A 22,766-nucleotide genomic window follows, 5' to 3' on the forward strand; every position below is an offset into this window, starting at 1 on the left:
TACTTAAAGTGTGGGCCGGGAGTTTAGCCTAGTGGTAGAGTGCTTGCCTAGCATGCACAAAGACTCGGGCTCGATTCCTCGGTACCACATACATAGAAAAAAGCCAGAAATGGTGCTGTGGTTCACGTGGTAAAGCTCTAGCCTTGAGAAATCAATCCCATGGACAGAGACCAGGCCCTGAGTTCAAGGCCCAGGACTGGCAAAAAATAATAACTTAACGTGCTTATATGATGCTGAGGCTGAGGCTAGATATTGATAATATAAAACTTTATCAATAAATGTTAGACTCTCTACTTTCTCATATATACTTGTGTCTAAATTTAATATATATATTTTATAAAATCAATACATGACTTTAAGTATGCATTTCTAACCCATGCCAAAAAGACCCATGTCAAAAGAAAAAGAAAACAAAATAAATAATTTTTTGGTATAATTGTAGATACAGGTTAAAAAGGCACTACACTCAAATGTACTTTTTTCATTTACTCCCTGTAATCAACTAGGTCAAAATGCTATGCAGGACAGTGAACTTGGGCACACTAGATTATGTGGTTTGTGTTATGGCCCACTGCAAGTGCTTTCAGGTAGTGGAGAGTTCTATGACTAGTGTAGGTGAGGGGAAAATGCCTTCTATCTGTGCTTCCTGATTCCTCAGTTAAGCAATAAAGTAACACAGTAAGTCTGATTCATATGAGAAAAGACATATTTAGTTACATACCTGTGCAGAGGAACACACAAATACACACACACACACACAAACACACTTGAAATTTAAACTGTCAGGCACACAATCAGAACTTGAAGTTTCTGAGTGATGGAAGGTAGAGAGGAGAAAATATATGGTAAATAAAGATTGCCTTGTGGTGTGGATTAAAAGTCTCTTAGGTAATAGAAATTGACTCAGAATAATATACCCCCAGAATAATAATAAATAATGTGACTGGATATGGTATCTATTTTGTTTCCTCTCCAGAGACCCTGAGTTAATCTTCTTTACTTGATTAAGATTCCTTGGAAAGAGGTTCATGCAATCCTGAGTGTCCCACTGTTACCAGTATACCAACATGCTATATCCGGGGACGGCACTTCCTGAACCCTTCCACTGGATTTACTGATGCTTTCTTTAGCAAGCAATGCAGTAGTTTAATGCAACTTTTGAATTTTGGTGCCTAAAAATCTTCATGAAGAGCTCATAAGATGTGAGAGAAAGATGAACTGTGTCATGTTGATTGTGATGCATTAAGGTCGTTCCTTCACATGTGGAATTGAAACCTTCCTTTTACAGCTAAAGATAAGTTAAAAAATAACTTTTAAAAAGGAGGTCATGGGCCGGGAGTTTGGCCTAGTGGTAGAGTGCTTGCCTAGCATGCATGAAGACCCGGGTTCAATTCCTCAGTACCACAAACATAGAAAAAAGCCGGAAGTGGTGCTGAGGCTCAGGTGGTAGAGCTCTAGCCTTGAGAAAGACCAAGGACAGTGGTCAGGCCCTGAGCTCAAGCCCAGGATTGGCACCAAAAAAAATAAAATAAAATAAAATAAAATAAAAATAAAAATAAAAAGGAGGTCATACATTTCATGCCTTCCTGGAAGAATTGCTAAACATTGTTAAATAAATAAAATTCCCATTCTCCATATCCTGGAGCAAGCTACACAAAGTAGTTCATGTGAACAAAGCTTCATGAAGGCCTGGGGTCCAGAGGAGCTGCTAGCAGCTGTTCAAGCAATTTGGTCAGGGTGAGCTGATGCAGATGTTAACTGGCTTGGTCATCCAGGTCCCTCTCACAATAATTGGGTATATTCAAAAGCTAAAAGTCTCAATCATACCACCCCCACTTGAGTGGAAGGGGAAAGATCCAGTCATCTTGAATGATATAGGAACAAGGCAAGGAACCCATCTCATGTAGAAAGATGATCATTGAAGCCAAGAAACATTCTGATTTTCAGCACAATGAGAACAGAGTCTGTTTGTTCCTTCTACACTGGAAGGACTTCAGCTACCCAACAACGGTAGTACATAAAAAGTGGTCACTGTATGTAGATCACATGGAAGCCATGGTTTGATATTTTGTTCTTCACTGAAAGGCAATGCCCTCTATATGAAAGATCACATCTAATATAAATTCCAAGGGAAAATCAAAGCTGTTTACAAAAAATAACAATGCATTTCTTTTTCTTTTCTTCTTTTTTTTTCCAGTCCTGGGGCTTTAACTCAGGGCCTGAGCACTGTCCTTGGGTTTTCTCAAGGCTAGAGTTCTACCACTTGAACCACAGCACCATTTCTTGCTTTTTTCTATGTATGTGGTACTGAAGAATCGAACCCAGGTCTTCATGCATGCTAAGGCAAGCTCTCTATCACTAGGCTTAACTCTCAGCCCCTTATTTCTTTCATAAGATGTATCTGCTTCAAACAGATTTATAATCAAAATATGTCCCCCAAAAAAGACATGTGAAGGTGGGTGCGGTGGCTCACGCCTGTAATTCTAGCTACTCAGAAAGCTCAGATCTGAGGATCAAGGTTCAAAGCCAGCCTGAGTACAAAAGGACTTGAGACTCTTATCTCCAATTAACCTCTAGAAAATGGGGAGTGGGGCTTAGCTCAAGAGTAAGGTGGTATCCTTGAGCTGAAGAGCTCAGGGACAGTGCCTAGGCCAAGTTCAAGCCCCATGACACACACACACACACACACACACACACACACACACACACACACACAAAAGTCATGTGCAGGAAGAATCAAACAGGATCACTTATAAGAGCTAAGCTTGAAATTGACACAAGCATTCCTCAGCAGTAGAATGACCCTTTCTATTTTGGTATATTCATGCCAGTAGTAGGCTATGGATATAAAGAAAGATTCAGACACAAAATAGGACAGACTACATGACTCAAAATACACAAAATTTCCATACAGGAATGAAAACTAAGCAATGATATTAGGATATCATGTTGGTAGTTATGTTTGGAGAAAAGGGACAAGAAATGTAACTGGAGATACTAGGGAATTCCATTTGTTTCAAGTCATTGAGCCACATTTTTTTTTTTACAGTCCTGGGGCTTGAACTCAAGGCGTGTGTGCTATCCTTGAGTCTCTCTGTGCTCAAAGCTAGCACTCTACCACCTGAGCCACAACACCACTTCCTGCTTTTTTTGAGTAGTTTATTGGAGATAAGAGTTTCGTGGACGTTCTTGCTTGGATTGGCTTTGAACTGTGATCCTCAGATCTCAGCCTCCTGAGTATCTATGATTATAGCCATGACCTCTGCAGCCTGGCTAAGCCACGTCTTTTTGACTGATATATTTCCCTGAAATTACTAAACATTACAGCAAAGACATTCACTATAATATTGCACTTATATTGTAAGCAAGGAAAAGTTGCATTTTCAAAAAGCAGAACTGACAGTTTTGAAACACTTGTAACATTTCTCTATCAGCCATGTTAAAAGAGGGGAAATTATGCTCATCAAATGTCAGTAACGTCCTTAATATTACAAAGAAAACTGAAATGAAGATTTATAAACACTCCAGTGACAATGTATTTTACCATATTTTGTTCTGTATTATGTGAGATTATCCACTGACAAAATGAAGCTATCATGATTAACAATGTATTTTAAAACTGAAAAAGAAGAATATGAACATAATCATCCATATTTTCTGTGCTATTTTAAGTTATTATAGTCCAAACATTATTTCATTGTATTCAAAATTCACTACAAGTAATATTCTTTTTGAGTTTTTAAAATAGTCACAAAAGTGATATATCACTGAATATGCTGATTCTTCCTGAATATATCCAAAATAATACAAAGAAGCAATATATAGTGACACGACTATTAGTTTTTCTGTTCTGCCCATTTGGAAATGGGAGCAAGATTAATACTACAACAATTTGTTTTTCTGAAAATTCGCTTGGAACATGCTTACCAAAATTCCAAGGAGCCAGGGACTGGTGTTCCCCACCTGTAATCCTTAGCTACTTGGGAGACTAATATCAGAGGATCTTAGTTCAAAGCCAGTCCATGTAGAAAAGTCCATGAGAAATTATCTCTGATTAACTACCAAAAAAAGCCAGAAACAAAGGTGTGGCTGAAGTAATAGAATGCTATCCTTGAGCTCAGGGACAGTGCCCAGGCCCAAAGCTCCAAGACTGACACCAAAAGTCTTGCGAAAACAAGAAAGTTGTATTTTCCTTTTGTCTTGTTTTTCCATTTGTCTTTGGGATGGTAAGAGTAGGGCACAGAAAAGGTGGAACAAAGGGAAAACAAATACCAGTGGTACTCACTAAACACTACCTAGAAAATGAGCTATACATCTTATAGATGGAGATTTGGGGGAAAAACTGGGAGAGAGCGAAGGAAGGGGTGATATGGAAATGTACTCATTAATTGATTTATGTAATAATAATCCCTCTGTAAATTACCTCTACAATAACAATAACATATTTTTTAGAAACTGAAAATTTGAACATTCTACAATATGTGTAACTACTAAACACAAAATAAATGTTAACTATTATGATTATTGGTATGAACAAAGAGCTTGGTGTAGAAGGTTTTCTGTAAAGTTGCAAGAGAGTTCAATTTTTCCCCCTGAAATATCTGTTTATGGTATTTTCTAGATTGGGTTTCAATAATAAAATAAACCAAGAAGTAATTTTTCTACATTATGCCTTTATTCTGTCCCTGAATGATCTCTGTAGTAAAACCACTATTTTTGGAGTGAATTCAAAAACCCATACAGCAGCTATATTATTTAAAACTTTTTAAAGTGATCTTAAAAGAAGACTAAAGAAATGTCTCTACCTATGATATACATTTCTAAATTATGGAAGAATGGAAATTATAGCCAGAAGTTTACAAATTTCTGCAACATGTTATGAATTGGACTAACATATAAATATTTAAGGTGTAAAAGAGCAATAGTTTCATGGTACATTGTGAGGTGGGGAATGACTGCACAGATGTTTGCACCATTTTGAGATTTGCTGATTATTTTATGACAGAAATTTTTGTCCAAAAATAAGGATTTATCAGCAATGAGGTACAGATTTAGCAGTCATTGGCAGTAAACACATATGACAGTAGAAGTGGTAATTTAACCAAAAAGCTGACAAATGTGACTGTAATGGATGAAGCATCCCATAAAGAACATTTTGAAGGCTGGATATCTTGGAATATCTGTGTTATGTGATTTTTTTGATAAAAATAGGGGTAACCTATAAAATCTCTCTTCTTGTAAAATTCATGATATGGAAATGAAGGTTCTAACCACTTATAAATTCTTCTAAAGAATTGAAGTGGATTTTAAGTCCAATAGTTAAGGTATTAACTAATAATTCAATGTTTACTCAAGTTTGTTTTACTTCCATTAATTAAGATATTAAATAATTAATTATTAAGTCAAGCATGTTTCACTTTTACAGTTTGACCTTCTTACAATGGATAAGAATTTAGTGGCCTGTGTCACCAAAATCTTTGTTTTTGGTTATTTTAGTTTTTGTCTGTTCGATGGTGGTGGTGGTGGTGATGATGGGGCTTGAAATCACAGGCCTGGGTACTGTCCCAGAATCTTTTTTGTCAGGGCTAATATTACCACTTTGAGCCATAGCTCCACTTCTGGTTTTAGAGTGGTTAATTGGAGTCTCACTCTGCCCAGGCTAGCTTTGAACTGCTATCCTCAGATTTCAGCCACCTGAGCAGCTAGGATTGCATGCATGAGCCAGCAAAACCTGGCAACTTTGTTCTTTTTATTTGTTTGTTTTTATTCTAGCCCTTCGGCTTCATTCAGGCCCTTGATGCTATCCCTGACCATTTTTGTTCAAAGCTAGCTCTCTATCACGTGAGCCACAGTTTCACTTCTAGCTCTTTGTAGGTTTGTTATAGGTAAGAGTTTCATGGACTTTCCTACATGGCCTGGCTTCAAACCACAATCCTCAGAAATTAGCCTTAGTAGCTAGGATTACAGGCAGCTTCCACCAGTCCCCAGCTAAACAATATCTTAGCATAGAAAATGTCTGTGTACCTGTACCTGTGTATACATTCATATGATATATAAATATATTTTATGTATATAATTTTATGGCTCATACTCAGTATTTATTTACTTCCTTGCTTGGTTACTTTATTTGGGCAATACTAACGACTGAACTCAGAGCCCGTCCCGTGATAGGCTGGAGATCTATTCCTTGAGCCGCACTCAGCCCCTTTTTGCACTGGTTGTTTTCAAGATTGTGTCTTCTAAGATGTCTAGGCTGAACTGGGCTATGATCTTCCTCCTTATGCTTCCCCAGGTCACTAGGGCTGGCAGATGTACACCACTGTAACCAGTCATTGAGTTTCCCCCATTGCTGTGATAACAGACACAGGTCACCTACCCAGCCATTGGTTGAAACTGAATCTCCCTAACTTTTATGCACCAGCTGGCCTTAAACTACAACTCCCAAATTCACCTCTTACATAGCTAAAATTATGGTTTTGTCCTCCCAGGCCTGGTTTATGCTTTAGACTTTTGGTCCGTCAAGGGGCTTGAAATCTGGGCCTGGGCGCTGTCCCTGAGCTCTTCTGCTCAAAGCTACCACCCTACCCCTTCCTGTTTTGTAGTTGTTAATTGAAGATAATAGTTTCATGGTCTTTAGTGCCATGGCTGGCTTTGAACCGAGATCCTCAGATCTCAGCCTCCTGAGTAGCTAGGATTACATGTGTTAGCCCACCACGCCCGGCTCCAGGTTTATGATTTTTAAGAATATACAGTCAGCACCCAGGCCCCAAGTTCAAAACCAACCACCAATTTAATGGGGACCAAGACATGTGAAAGGGTATCAATGTATATGAATTAATGCACCTTCTATCTGGCAACTATCATGTAACCCTTTTATTAATTACAATAAAAAATATCAAAAAAAGAGAAAAATGCAGTCAGAATGGTTTAGAAATCACTGGTTGAGAAACTAGAAGAAAAGAGAAGTATTACAAAGAGGTAAATATACTACAAAGAGGTAAATATACCAGGATCTGGGAAACAGATGAAAACAGCACCACTGGAGGCTTATGAGTTCACGCAATAGAGTGCATCGGAAATACCAGGTCTGTGAAAGACGGTGAAACTTATGACAGAAGTTTAGAAAATTCTTTGTGAAAACATCTTTAGTTCAGTGAAAAGAAGAGGGAAAAAATAGAGCCTTGAAAGGAGAGTATTCTTATTAAACTTTGACCAGAAATGATGAGGCAATAGAGAAGAAGACTCAGCTCATATAAGTAAGTGTCACTGATTAAGTCAAGCTGAGAGTGGGAGGGGAAGGGGTTACAATCAAAGGAGGAGGCATTTCCTTCAGAAAGACAGGACAGTGAGTGAGTCAGTAATAAAGATAAGAGACTGAGAAGGAAAGCTGTGGGAATTGATTTCAGACGGCCACTATCTCAGTGGATTAAGTGATTAAATAGCTTCTGAGATTGAGCAATGCCAGGCTTCAGTGGGATGTATGATAAAAGCGTGGGGTTTGCCATCTCCTCTTGGGCTCTCACATGAGAAAGCAGGCAGATATCTTCAGATCATCCATCCATAGTGAGGACCCAGGTACCAATAGGTGGCAAGAATTTCCATCAGAAACAAACAGGACACTTAGAAATTGCAGGTGGGGGTGTAGGGGACTAAATAACAAAAGGAATATTTTAGGGACTTGCAAAAAGAGTAGGATGGCAAAGGATTTGCTCTTCACTTAGCAGGTGCTGAGGACCCATAGGTTAGGGAGACAAACATACCCTGTAGGAGGAGGCTCATGATGGAAATGAAGACTGGGAGAGAAGAGCAGGGTTAGCAGCAGTAAATGTCAGCACAGAGCAGTTTTAGAATCTGAAATCATGGGAAATTAAATATTCTGGAAGGTTTTTATTCTAGTTCCATTATAAGGAGCTAGAAGAGTAAGAAAATAAAAGATAAAGCTCTAAGGTCCCTTGATGACCTGCTAGGGGAATGGGGAATGAGACATGAGCCAAAGAGGACATTCTAAGCAACATGAAGGAAATTTATATATATGAAATGTAGCACCAGCACTGTAGATACAGAAATATGGGCAACATGTAGGATTGTGGCATACTTTAAACCGTGTACAATATACATGTCCTGAAGCATTATGCTATACTATTAACAGTGTGTTCCTGAGTTAAAAATAGTTTAAAATGTTAAATAAGGAGTCATATTAAGTGAAGTAAACCAGATCCAAAGGAACATAGGCTCAATGGTTTCCCTCATTTGTAGATGTCTAGGACTCTCCTAGCAGAGGATTGCAATAGCTCAAAACCTAGATACACAAGGCCATTTAGGATAAGGCTAAATAAAGGATCTCCATGATATGGAAACAAGAGATTTATCTTGTGTGATTGTTATTCTTAATGTACTATGGTATTTCTCTTCTCTTTTTTTGCCCCTTGGTTAATCTCATATAGTTACTGTATCTGACTTTGTTACCTGATATATTGTATATAGGTTTATTTGTTTATTTGAAATAAGAAAAGGAAGATGGAAAAACAAGATGATTGGGAGGGGTGAAGAGAGGGGAATAGGGACAAAACCATGAGAAAGGGTATCAATGTGTGAGAAGTAATGCACCTACTACCTGGCGAATATAACTGTAGCCCCTCTATTCATTGTCCCTACAATTAAAAAAACTACCATCTACCACCACTCCAGGTCAGTCACAAAACAAACAAATTATATAAAAAATAATAGAATGAGAATAATGTCTTAGCATAAAGTAAAACCCATAATTTAAAGTGTTATGGGTATTTTGTAGCTCTGGCTTTAACAAAAGGGCAAAGTAAATTGTGTAATGTTGGGGATAAACCAAGAACCTGAAGCACATGGTTCACTCGATGAAAATCAGTCATGTACTTAATCAACACTTAATAAGTAAATAAATAAAGCACTTTTATTGCTTAAACTAGAAAAAAGAGTATAAATAAATATATTAGAAGGAGGATGGGGGAACAGGCAGACCCTTGAGTCAAAAGTGGGCAGAAGCGAGGCTTCTATGGGAGGTTTTAAAGGAATGTTTGCAGAATTGAGCTGATGTGAGGTGGAAAAAACCCTCCAAGCACTTCGATCTGCATTGGGCACTTGTCCACAACAGCATATTTTTCTTTTTTATTTTAGCAGCATTTGACTTGTGTCATGTGAATTCTTAAAGAACTAGTGAGGTAAATCATACTCATCACCAGAGTGGTTTCTGGATCAAATAACAATGAAACAGTGGCCCAGCCTTATCAAAGGCTGATGTGAGAGACTATGTTTTAGCATGCAGAAGGTTAAGGTGATATCACATGCAATCTGAAGGAAATGAATCTGGAACAATTTTCTTAGCTACAAACCTATTACGTAGCAGGCAAAGGTGTCATCTGCCATCTGCAGTATGCACGATTCCACTAGACACTGTTCAAATACTATTCATTTGTCCCCTAATTCAAAATTAATTTCACCAAAAACTAATTTAACCCCCCTCCCCAAATGTGCCACATACTTTCATGCATTGGAATTTCTGTCCCTGTGATTCAAAATAAGATTATTTTCTTGCCCTCTGGCCACCAATTACCCTCACAAAATCCGAGAGATTTTATTTTCCCATTAAACAAGGAGCCATGAATGTTTATAACCATCCCATGCAAATTAATTACTTCTACATTGGTGGGAAAGAAAAAGGAAAAGAAATACTTATCTATATAATGTGCTACTCCAGGGTTCATACACTCAACATTTTAGGTAAACTAAGGTGGGTGTTTGCAGAGAAAACACTTACCATGTTACCTTCAAAATAAACATCCCTGGGCTGGGAGTTTGGCCTAGTGGTAGAGTGCTTGCCTAGCATGCACAAAGCCCTGGGTTTGATTCCTTAGTACCATATACATAGGAAAAGTGGGAAGTGATGCTGTGGCTCAAGTAGTAGAGCTCTAGAATTGAGAAAACTCAAGGACAGTGCCCAGGCCTTGAGTTCAATGAAAATTTCAAAGCAGCCCTTTCTGATGCTTGTACAGTATCTGGAGTGTTGAACCTAACATATTAAGGCATCAGGGCTTCCCAGTTATCTCTTTGAGAATCACAACTGTATAAATTAGCTAAGTATTCAAATCTGTTTAAAAAAAACTTAGATTAAGCATCACTTAAAATGTCCTTTACATCCTTTAAAATGTCCTTTACAACATTTGAGTTGGAAGAAGCAGAGTGCAGTGATTCATTAGGTTCTCTATCCAAATGCTGTGAACAAGAATTCCTAAACTTTTTGGAAGTATAACATTATACTGACATCTTATAGTAGAGAGCTAGAATTTCATTTTTCCTAAGAGGATGATCAACTCAATATCAAATCAGGATGGAATGGCTTTGGAAATGCCAAATAAAGTCCTTTCCTGTTTCAGCAAGGATAATAGAGGAATATGTTATTGAACTCTGAGTACTGATGATGTCTTATTTTAATACTTAGCATGCTGTTGAAATAGGTATTAGAAGGTGAGGGAGGATTTACAATAATCTTATTAGGAAGTAAAGGATTTCTTTCCAAGGGAACAGTACAGGAGCTTTTTTATGTGATCATGGTAAGAGTTCTAATCATAATTTGACAGAGATGTCTATTCTTGAATCTAGTCCCAGCCAGTCTAGGAGAGATAGAAGGCCTGTGAATGAAAGAAAAGCTTTCATCTTTACCAGAGGAACTGGGAAAGTAGCTACAGGCAACTTTCATTCTATGGCCTAATGTCTCTTGTATGATCTTAATGAGGATGGAAAACTCCAATTTATTTTATTATTTTGTGTGTGTGGCAGGGTAATGGGGCTTGAATTTGGCCTGTGCGCTCTCCCTGAGCTCTTCAGCTCAAGGCTACCACTCTACCCTTGAGTAAAGCCCCACTTCCCATTTTCTAGAGGTTAATTGGAGGTAAGAGTCTCAGGTCCTTTTGTACCTGGGCTGGCTTTGAACCTTGATCCTCAAATCTCAAACTCCTGAGTAGCTAGGATTACAGGCATAAGCCACCGCGCCCTGCTCCAATTTTTTTTTTAAACAACTGAACTTCTGGTGATACATGGAACAGAGAAGAATGGATTTATCTGTAGTTGACTGCCTGTCAACCACAATTGAGCCCAAGAATTTTCTTTCATCTGGGACAAAGATTATATAGAAGACAATTTATGAGTGTGTGGCTATTAGAATTGCAGGAAATTTCAAAGTGTTTAAGGGGGTGGGGGAAGAGAGGACCACATGATTTGATTTAGATTGTTTTTCACAGGTTACATTCTTCTTTAAGTATTTTCCTCACACAAATTCAAACCTTTGTCTCTGTGAAACTGCATCTTTATAAAACATAGTTAGATTTTTCTTTTTGGTGATATTAATTCAAGTGATATTAATTTGGCAATACTAATGCTTGCTACATAAATACTGTGCCATTTCAGCCACACAGTCAATTTTGCTTTAGGTTAATTTTTCAGGAAGGATTTTGGTAGTTTTTTTCTTCTTGGATCTGGCTTCAGATAGAGATGCTCTTACCTTCCGTGTAGCTGAGAACACAGGTGTGTTACCATCATGCCAGTCTTATTGATTGAAATGAGGTTTTGCTAACTTTTTGCCCAGGCTGACCTCAAACAATTATTCTCCTGACCCCCACTTCTAAGTGGCTCAGATGATAGGCAGGAATAACCACACTGGGCTACATCGTTGCTTTTTAAAAAAATATTTCTAAAAAGACCACTTGGTAATCTTCTAAATTATTTATGGTATAACACATATAACACAGAAACACACACACACACACACACACTCACACACACACACACACACACACACACACACAGAGTAGAATACACAACGGAAGGACAATTGCTTCCAGAGTTATATAGTCTCAGTAGGTACAAAAAAAGTGATCTTAATAATATTGTAGGTTATTACTTATGGTAATTAAACTGTAAGAGAACTCTGTACCCCAAACACAAAGAGCAAGATTACCTAGCATACTGAGAATTCTCTCGAATAAAAATTAGAATATTATAGCAAACCTATATTTCTCCAGATTGGCTTATGGTTCTCCTTTAATGTATGGTTTCTGAAATAATGCTGTTGTTCTGTTTTAAGTCAAATTCAATTCTCAGAAGAAACTTAAGGAGAAGTTCAGTGGATATCATTTGAAATTTCTCATGAAGTATCTCTTAAATTTCCTTTCTGATTAAAAAATAAGTATTGAAATGGAGCAGTTGTTTGTATATGCAGAAAAGAAGCAGGTTATATATATTTTTTTAGCCAAGTAGAAGGGTATTGCTATTTTTACAAAGCACCAAGAAAACTAAATTATCTGGGGTGCCTCATGTTGTTTTAAATGTGTGGCTATTTCATCCATGGCCAAGACAGGTCATTTGCAGCCCTCTAAGAAAATCAAGCATCTTTGCCTTTGGGGAGAACGGATACCAGTGGATATAATCATGAACAGGGAATTGCAATAAATTGCATGGTAAAGGAATATTAGCCCAACAAAATGGCCTTACATTTATCATGAAAGATAAACAAAGAGGAAAAAAATCTTTCATTTTTTTCATGGATAGCTTAGTGATCATTATTTTAAATAATTTTTTCTTCTTTTCTTTGTTCATGAGAAGCATAATCAGTACTTGAAATTAGATCATTACCTTTGCAGGAACACTAAACTCAACAGGCAAACTATAAGCCAAGAATAACATGGAAAATAATTCAATAGTCACTTTGTATTAGCACCCAGGATCCTAATAACTCATTTCAAATGACTATTTAAGTGAAAAAATACTCAAAAATAAACATGATTTATTTTTAAGTGCAGTTATAGAATGTTCTTAAAGGTTGATGCATGCTGATCCAAACTTACCTATTCTTCCATGAATTCTTTGCATGCCTTTACATTTTCTCAATGTTGAACACATGATGTTGTTGCTAGCATTTTTATTTCTTTGGTTGTTATCATGCCATATCTCTGAGCCTGAGGCACAGAGGTCTCACCATGTGATACATTCAGTTCACAACCTATCTTGTCACTCAAAATGGGAATTAGGGAGTTACCTACAGATGACTGACTGCACTCTGTTTTAATTCACTGCTTTAGCAATTTTATTTTTTTTATTTTTCAAATTTTTTATTGTAATTAGTAAAAAGGGTTACATAATATCTGCCAGATAGAAGGTGCATTAATTCACATACATTGATACCCTTTCACATGTCTTGGTACCCATTACCCTCCCCCCCACACCCCCACCCGTCTTGGTTTTCCCCCCTTCCCTATCAAATTTCAAATAACCAAATACAAATAAATTCAATATATCAGATAACAAAGTGAGATACTGTAACTATATGAGATAACCAAGGGACAGCAAAGGAGATGAGAGACAACATAGTACATTAAGGACAACAATCATTCGTTATATGGCTTTTGTTTCAATATCCTGGAGGTCCTTTCAATTAGCTTCATACTATATGGCCTTATGTATCAAGATTTTGCTCTATTGCAGATCTCTGCTAGTACAGCCCAAGGTTTCTACTGATTATGACAAATGAGGAAAACCATTGAGCCTAAGTTCCTTTGAGTCTGGCTTACTTCACTTAATATGATTTTTTCTAAGTCTTTCCATTTCCTAACAAATGGGACGATGTCATTCCTTCTGACAGCAGCATAAGAATTCCATTGTGTACAAATACCACAACTTGTTGATCCACTCATCAACTGAGGGACATCTAGGTTGGTTCCATATCTTTGCTATGGTGAATAGTGCTGCAATGAACATTGTTGTGCTAGTGGATTTAGTATGCCCTTGTTTCTGGATGGTTGGTAAATGCCAAGTAGTGGAATTGCTGGGTCATAGGGGAGTTCTATGTTTAGCCTTTTGAGGCACTGCCACACTGCTTTCCATAGTGGTTGAACGAGTTTGCACTCCCACCAACAGTGTAGTAGTGATCCCTCCTGGCCACATCCCCTCCAGCATCTGTTATTATTCATTTTCGTGATCCTGGCCATTCTAACTTGAGTGAGGTGGAATCTTAGAGTTGTTTTGATTTGCATTTCTTTTTATGACCAGAGATGTTGAGCATTTCTTCATGTGTCTATAGGCCATTTTTGTTTCTTCTTCAGAGAAGACTCTCTTTAAGTCTTTGGCCCATTTTTTTAATGGGATGGTTGTTACTTTGGAGATTAATTTTGGAGTGATTCAATTTTTTGAGTTGTTGATATATTTTAGATATGAGGCCTTTGTCTGTTGTTTGGTTGGTGAAGATCTTCTCCCACTCTGTAGGCTTCCTAATTAATTTACTAGCTATGTCCTTTGCCATACAAAAGCTCCACAGTTTAATGCAGTCCCACTTATCCAGCCTTTCTCTGATTTGTTGTAATTCTTGGTCCTTATTAAGAAAGTTTCTACCTGTGCCAAGGAGACCTAGTGTATCTCCTATTCCTTCCTGTAAAGTTTTCAGTCTGTCAGCTTTTACCTCTAGGTCTTTGATCCATTTGTAGTTAATTCTAGTGCAAGGTGACAAAGAAGGATCCAACTTTAGTTTTCTGCAGGTGCTTAACCAGTTCTGCCAGCACAACTTGTTGAAGAGGCTGTCTTTCTTCCATTCTATTTTTTTGGCTCCCATTCTATTTTTTAGGTGGCCATAGGTCTGTGGTTTAGTATCTGGGTCCTCAGTTCTATTCCATGGTCTTCAGGCCTGTTCTGTGCCAGTATCAAGCTGTTTTGAAAATTATAGCTCTGTAATAGAGTCTAAAGTTGGAATTGAAATTCCTCCAGTGCTGTTCTTTCTGCTAAGAAGTGTTTTTGCTATATGGGGTCTTTTATTATTCCATATGAAATTTTGAATTGCCTCTTCTATTTCTTTAAAGAATGCCATTGGGATATTGATGGGTATTGCGTTGAATTTGTAGATAGCCCTTGGCAAGATTGTCATTTTCACAATGTTGATTCTTCCAATCCAGGAGCATGGGAGGCTTTTCCATTTCCTTAGTTCTGCTTTAATTTCCTTTTTTAGGGTTTTAAAGTTTTCATCAAAAAGGTCCTTTACATTCTTAGTTAAGCTAATTCCTAGGTACTTTATTTTCTTTGAGGCTATTGTGAAAGGAGTTTCTTTCCTGATTATTGCCTCGTTCCTCTCACTGTTGGCGTAAAGGAAGGCAGTTGATTTTTGAGGGTTGATTTTATAGCCTGCTACTCTTCCAAAGTTTTGAATCAGCTCAAGAAGCTTGGGAGTAGAGTCTATAGGATTCTTTAAATACAGAATCATGTCATCTGCAAAGAGGGATAGTTTTAGAGGAAATGGCTTTAGATTTTCACCATTAAGTGTAATACTAGCAGTGGGTTTCTCATACACAGCCTTTATTATATTGAGGAATGATCCATGGATTCCTAGTTTCTCCAGAGCTTTTAACATGAAGGGGTGTTGGATCTTGTCAAATGCCTTTTCCGCATCTATTGAGACAATCATGTGATTTTTGTCCTTGCTCCTGTTGATGTGTTGAATTATATTAATTGATTTGCGTATGTTGAACCAGCTTGGCCTCCCTGTGATGAATCCAGTTTGATCATAGTGTATATTTTTTTTTTTTGCCAGTCCTGGGCTTGAGCTCAGGGCCTGAGCACTGTCCTTGGACTTTCTCAAGGCTAGAGCTCTACCACTTGAGCCTCAGCACCACTTCTGGCTTTTTTCTATGTATGTGGTACTGAGGAATCGAACCCGGGTCTTCATGCATGCTAGGCAAGCACTTTAACCACTAGGCCAAACTCCCGGCCCCAAGTTTTTTTCATGAGTTGTTGTAGACGGTTGGCCAGTATTTTCATGAGAAGTTTGCATCGATGTTCATCAAAGAAATAGGTCTATATTTCTCTTTCTTTGATGAATCTCTGTCTGGTTTGGGGATGAGGGTTATACTGGCTTCATAGAATGAGTTTGGTAAAGAGCCTTCATTTTCAATTTCGTTGAAGAGCTTGAGGAGTATTGGTGTGAGCTCTGCTTTGAAGACCTTATAGAATTCAGCTGTGAATCCATCTGGCCCTGGGTTTTTCTTAGGTGGAAGTTCTCTAATTGCCATTTCTATTTCAGAGCTTGAAATAGGCCTGTTGAGTTGGCTTAGTTCTTCTTGGTTCAGTGTGGGTATGTTAATATTGGCTAGGAATTCATCCATTTCATCTAGATTCTCAAATTTGTTGGCGTAAAGGTTTGAGAAGTATTCCCTCATGATATTCTGGATCTTGGTAATTTCTGTCATGATATTACCATTTTCATCTGTGATTTTGTTTATTTCGATATGCTCTCTTCTTTTTTTGGTAAGATTTGCTAAGGGCTTGTCAATTTTGTTAATTCTTTCAAAGAACCAACTCCTTGTTTTGTTGATTCTTTCTATAGTTTTTTTTGGATTCCAAATCATTTAATTCTGCTTTGATTTTAATAATTTGCTTTCTTCTACTGGGATTAGGGTTGGTTTGTTGCTCTTTTTCCAGGAGCTAAGGTGAGACATTAACTTGTTGGTTTGCAATTTTTCCAACTTGTTGTTGTAGGCACTAAGCGCTATAAATTTTCCTCTGAGTACTGCCTTTGCTGTGTCCCAAAGGAGTTGGTAGTTTGTGTGCTCCTTACTGTTAAATTTCATAAACTGTTGGATTTCTGTTCTGATCTCTTCGATGACCCATTGGTGATTCAACAATGTGTTGTTCAGACTCCATGAGTTACAGGGTTTTCGTTGGTGGAGATGTGTGTTCAGTTCCAATTTGATGCCTTTGTGGTCTGAGAGTGTGCATGGAATAATTTCTGTGTTTCTGAATCTGTCCAGGTTTGTTTTATGGTCTAAGATGTGATCTATTTTGGAGAATGTTCCATGTGCTGCTGAGAAAAACGTATATTGTGTTGTTGCTGGGTGGAATATTCTGCAGATGTCTGTTAGATCTAGTTGATCTACATAGTTGTTCAGTTCTAAGGTTTCTCTGTTGAGTTTTTGCCTAGTTGATCTGTCCAAAGGTGAGAGTGCTGTGTTAAAGTCACCGACAATCACTGTATTTCGATCTATGTATGGTTTCAGTGTAAGTAAAGTTTGTTTGATGAAGTTCGGAGCTCCGGGATTGGGTGTGTAAATATTTAGGATCGTTATGTCTTCCTGGAGGAAAGATCCCTTTAGTATTATGTAGTAACCTTCTTTGTCTTTTCTTTCTAATTTTAGTTTGAAGTCTATTTTATCTGATATGAGGATGGCAACTCCAGCCTGTTTATGGGGGCCATTAGCATGATAGAGTTTATTCCAACCTCTCACTTTCAAAAGATGATTGTTTTTTTGGGGTAAGATGTGTCTCTTGAAGACAGCAGAATGATGGCTCTTGCTTTTTTGATCCAACTAGACAGCCTATGCCGTTTAATGGGAGAGTTAAGTCCATTGATATTGAGAGTTAGGATTGAGAGATATTTATTAGTTCCTACCATTTTTTAAAGCTTTTATTAGGGCCTGTGTCTTGACAGTTCTTGTGGTCCTTCAATGGTATGCTGTTTAGGTGCCATTTCTTTCCCTATATTGCATTTATTTTGGTTTTCTATGTATAGAACATCTTTGAGAATTCTCTGTAGTGTTGGTTTTTTTGTGACCTGTTGCAGCTTTTCCCTGGAATGGAATGTTTTTATTGTTCCCTCAGTTATGAATGAGAGCTTAGCTGGGTACAGTATTCTTGGTTGGGAGTTATTTGACTTAAGGGCATGACATATATGCTTCCAGTCACTTCTTGCTTGCATGGTCTCTGCTGAGAAATCTGGGGTTATTCTGATTGGTTTTCCTTTATAGGTTACTGATCCCTTTTCCCTGGCTGCCTTTAGGATCCTTTCTTTGGTTTCTATTGATCCAGTTCGGATTACGATGTGGCGGTGGGATGTTCTTTTCTGGTCAGGTCTGTTTGGGGTTCTAAAAGCTTCTTGTATCTGGATGGGCCTGCCCTTCTGGATATTTGGGAAATTCTCTGAGATGATTCCCTGAAGTATATTTCCAATACCATTGACCTCTTTCTCCACGCCCTCCTCAATACCAATTAGCCTTAAATTAGGCTTCCTAATTGTATCTTGGACCTCCTGAAGCGCTCTCTCATTTTTCCTAGATTTGGATTGACTCATTTTCTGTTCTTTCTCTATAATAACTAAATTATCTTCAGCCCCGGAAATTCTCTCCTCTGCATTGTCTAACCTGCTATCAAAGCTATCTACTTTATTTTTCATCTCCCTTGCTTCTAATTGCTCATTTTTGATGCCTTGCATCTCTTCTTTTAGATCATGTATGGATTTCTTTAGCGCCTTGATTTCCATTTGAGTGGTTAAACTCAGTAGCTTTACTTTCTTTGAACATTTGCTGGAGTTCAGTCACCGTTTTATTTGTGGATTCTATGAATTCATCCATCTTTCTTTGAACAACCTTTATTATGGCCTCCTTTATGGCTTCTTCTTTTTCACTTATCACCTTGCTTATGGTTTCCTCTTGTTCAGCTATGGCTTCCTCCCTTATCTCTTTCTTTACATTTTCACATTTTTCATTAATGATGTTTATCAATTGCATTTGTATAGCACTTGGAAGACTCTCCTCTAGGTTTGCCAGTGACTGTTCCATTGTCTGTTTACATTGGGGGGGGGGGATGTTGTTTCTTGATTTGACATTTTTCTTGAGTTCTTGTTCTGCCCATTTGAAAATGGGAGCAAGATTAATACTAAACACGATTATAGTTTTTCAGATATAACCAACCTAGACCTCTGTAGCTGGCAGACACTAGATGCTCACAAGTTTTGATTGGTGTTATCACTCTTTCTTTTTGTGCACTTACAGACCAGTCTAATACATCCACTGATAAGTGATTTTTACCCAAAACAATAAGCCTCTCAATCCAATCTCTATTGTCTTTAAGTGCCTCTGAGCCTAGAGAATAATTAAACACCTAGATATACAGTATTGCTCAACAGCCATCAAGTGTAAATCCATGCAGTATAAGGGTTGAAAGACGAACAGAGGTCCAGAGATAGAAAAATAGAATGAGAGAGGTCAGGGGAGGTACAAGAGGATTAACGTAGGAGTGTAAGAATATTGTAGTAATGAAGAAAAGGTATAGCATAAGGATAACTGACCTAAGTTGGTGAGTAGGTAGCGTATTTGAGTACAAAGTTTGGAAAGTATTAGAATAAAACTTATGTGTTGCTGCATGACTAGCTCTTAGCCCAACCAGTGGCCTCACAGTGGATTCTCAGAATCAAAAAGGCACGGCTCTGCCCTTGGATCCCACGTCCCCAGCTGGGCCCAGCCCCTGGGAACAGAGGGGCCTCCTGCTGGTCCTGCTGAGAGCCCCTGGAAACTCTTAATCCCCAGACCCTTGGCTTGGGGCTGCCCCTGGAAGCAGCACAGGAAAACGTCTGCCAACCGCGCTCAGACGGAAGCTCGCAGGCCCATCCCATGGTCCACTGTACTCAAATACGGTTCTGCTGCTTCCGCCATTCTCTGGCCCGGTTCTGTGCTGGTTTCTGCAGCAGTTGGGCTCCAGGCCTGGCGCCCTCCACTGTCGCTGCTTTTCGCGGCTTGGAGCCGGTGCCCGCCACTGCTTTTCGCGGCTTGGAGCTGGCGGACAGAGGTGGGGGTGGGGTCCTCGCATTCCGAATTCTTTGAGAAAGTTGGATGTGAGCTTTATGTGGATTTCTTTTCCGGTTTGAGTCCTTCTCCATTGCTTTTTGAGTTTGTTGTTGTGGATTTCTTAAGGTAGTTGGCTCGTGGTACTCCCTGGTTCCCTCTTTTTGTGAGAGAGAGCTAGGCAGCGTCCCTATTGTCTCGGCGCCATCTTCCTTCCCCCCTTTAGCAATTTTAGACATTGTATTTGACCCATAAGGTATCTCTCTCACCACCCCCAGTATCTAGGATGTCATAGATATGTCATTGTTGCATTTGCCAGTTATCACCACACAATATCACATTACCACCAGAAAACTTTAGTAGCATGCAGTTGAAATAACCATTGTTTAGTTCATTAGTTGACAGGGCTTACCTAACTCTGATCTAGGCAGACTTCGTTCAACAATCTAGGATTCCTTAATTTGGGCAAGTGGGGTAACGTCTCATGGTCTAATGAAAGCCCCAAAATGAGCAAAAACAATTCTGTAAGCATCTTTGATGTCTCCAGTTGGTCCAGAAAACAGAAACAAATGGACAATCTAGAAGGCAGAATAGGAAAGCATGCATAGGAGCTGGACACAGAAGACAGAGGACTGGAAACATGTGAACAATCGGTCCACTGCATTGAGAAAAATGAAACTGATCACTCACAAGGTCACACAAAGTGCCTTGTCCTAAGCCTTGTGTCACTAAGGAATGCGGTGACTGGGAGTCTTTGTCAGAGGGCTCGTACCTCTGATCCCTGGCACTGTTCATTTTAACAAAATGATGTAATTAGACTGATAGTTTTCTTATTGGTACTCTAGAAGCCTTAAAAGCTTTTCATTCTATAAAATCAAGTTTTTAATGAATTTAATTCAACACCGCATCCATGAGAGGAACTTTAGGGAAAAGTTATTCATTATCCTACCTTATAATGAGCCAAAATAGCTAAAGTGGATGGCCAAAATTAATTGGCTAATTTTGACTGTGAATCTAAAAACATTCTATAATCATGTTCAAATTGATAAATTGTGGTCTGAATTTGAGTATGAGACAAAGTATTGAAATTTCTTTTTCTACTTTGGTCTTCAGTGTAGGTTCAAATTGATTATTCTTATGAAGTGTACAATGAGTCAGTATAGAGGCAAACACTAGATCTCTCACAGTGATAAGTTATAAGAGCCATTGATGTTGAATCTTTGCTATCATAAATCATGATGCTTAAATTAACTAAAGGAGCTTTGTCAGATTTGCAGAATACTTATAACATGGATTGTAAATTTAGAATATCTATTAATGTTTGTTCTGAGTTGGTTGTAGAGGTTCAAATCTGTAACCTAATTATTTAGAAGATAAAGACGGTGGTTCAAACCCAGCCAGAATTAAAATTTCAGGAGATTGCATCTCAATTAATGACTTGATGTGTTGACATATGCCTAAGCTATGGGAGAAACAAAATGGCTGAGCTTATTGATATATACCTCTTATCCTAGCAATAAAAGGAAGAGCAAATAAGAAGGCAACAGCCCGTGCTGCTCTGGGAATAAGTAATCCCATCTTGAAAATAACCAGTGTGAAAAAGAGCTGGTGGTGTGGCTCAAGTAGTAGAGCACTGTTATGTACAAAGTACAGATTCTGACTTCAAACCACCAAACATAAAAAGTAATAAAAAAATATTTTTTCTCTATGAAGAATACAATAATAGCCCAGGGCTGGTAACTGTAATCCTGGCTAATCAGGAGACTGAGATCTGAAGATCATGGTTCAAAGACAGCCCGGGCCCTAAAGTCTGTGAGACTCACCTCCAATTAACCACCAGAAAACCAAAAGTGGTGTTGGACCAGCCTTGAGCTGAGGAGTTCAGGGAGAGCACCCAGGCCCAGAGCTCAAGGCCCACAACTGATTTAAAAGAATACAATGATATAAAACTGACATGGAGATTTTTTTAAAGAGTGGAAATGGAAATATAACTCAAGTTTTAAAGTTACCTGCCTAGCATACACAAATTCCTGGATCTAACCCGAAGCATTACAAATATAATGATAATAACAATAATAATAAATGTTAATACAAATTAATAATAATTAATTGTATAGTGTAGTAAAAAGCTAGGTTATCTAACTAAGAGAATATAGACTGGGAAAAATATTCTAAATGAGAAATATTTTAAAAGCTTCACAAAGCAAAAGTGATATACAAGTAGTATTTTTTTTTGCCAATCCTGGAGCTTGAACTCAGGGCCTGAGCACTGTCCTTGGGCTTTCCTCAAGGCTAGTGCTCTACCACTTGAAACACAGCACCACTTCCGGCTTTTTCTATGTATGTGATACCAAGGAATTGAACCCGGGTCTCTGTGCATGCTAGGCAAGCCCTGTACCACTAAGCCAAACTCTTGGCCTACAAATAGTATTTTAAGGTGACTTTTTCTACTTAAAATAAGTTCTTCTAGTCACTAAGGATATCTAAAAAATTTACACATACATTTCCACCATGTACAATATATGACTTGCTTTGGCATAGGGAAGGTTCTTTTAACCATACAGAAATGATTTGGCTATATGATAAATGTTTATCCTTGTCATATTTTAGGGAACATTTATTTTGGGCTGATAATTTCCTTCTGAAATCAATCATGTTGACCTGTTTCATTTCAGAGTCACCGTGTGGACATAACCAAGAAAATTAACTCAAATCAAGCTGGCCTGGATTCAAGAGTACCAGTTGGTCGTCACAATGATTCCGCCAAGGTGGAGAAACAGAACAGCAAGGATGAAGCCCTGCAGTAGCAGGTACTACCATGGCTAGGGGTTAGTTAAGCAGCAAGATTGTGGTCTCTGTGGCCTGTCTGACAAAGTTACAATGTGTATGTTTGTACTGCCATTTGTTTGGAATATGCTCCTCATTTGAAGTTGCTACCCTGTCCTCCAAACCTTTTAGAAATGAAGTTTTTTCATATATTTTTATTGTAATTAATAGAAGGGTTACATTATATTCACCAGATAGAAGGTGCATTACTTTACAAACATTGATACCCTTTCTCATGTCTTGGTCCCCATTTCCTTCCTCCACCACCCATCATCTTGTTTTCCCCCTTCCCTATCCGACTTAAAATAACCAAATACGCAT

The 22,766-nt window shown here is 38.2% G+C and overlaps 1 protein-coding gene across 1 annotated transcript in view; it reads left to right on the top strand.

Moving 5' to 3' along the window:
- The window catches only part of Themis (thymocyte selection associated), a 158,298-nt gene extending 135,857 nt beyond the window's left edge, over positions 1–22,441 (top strand). Inside the window, exon 5 of the mRNA XM_090338159.1 lies at positions 22,295–22,441. Coding sequence (XP_090194285.1) covers positions 22,295–22,426 — 132 coding nt within the window. The 3' untranslated portion in view covers positions 22,427–22,441. The remainder of the gene's footprint in view (positions 1–22,294) is intronic.
- The last annotated feature ends 325 nt before the right edge of the window (positions 22,442–22,766 follow it).

Source organism: Megascapheus bottae, chromosome 8 (assembly GCF_031878675.1).
Source record: "Megascapheus bottae isolate mThoBot1 chromosome 8, mThoBot2.hap1, whole genome shotgun sequence".
NCBI lineage: Eukaryota > Metazoa > Chordata > Mammalia > Rodentia > Geomyidae > Megascapheus > Megascapheus bottae.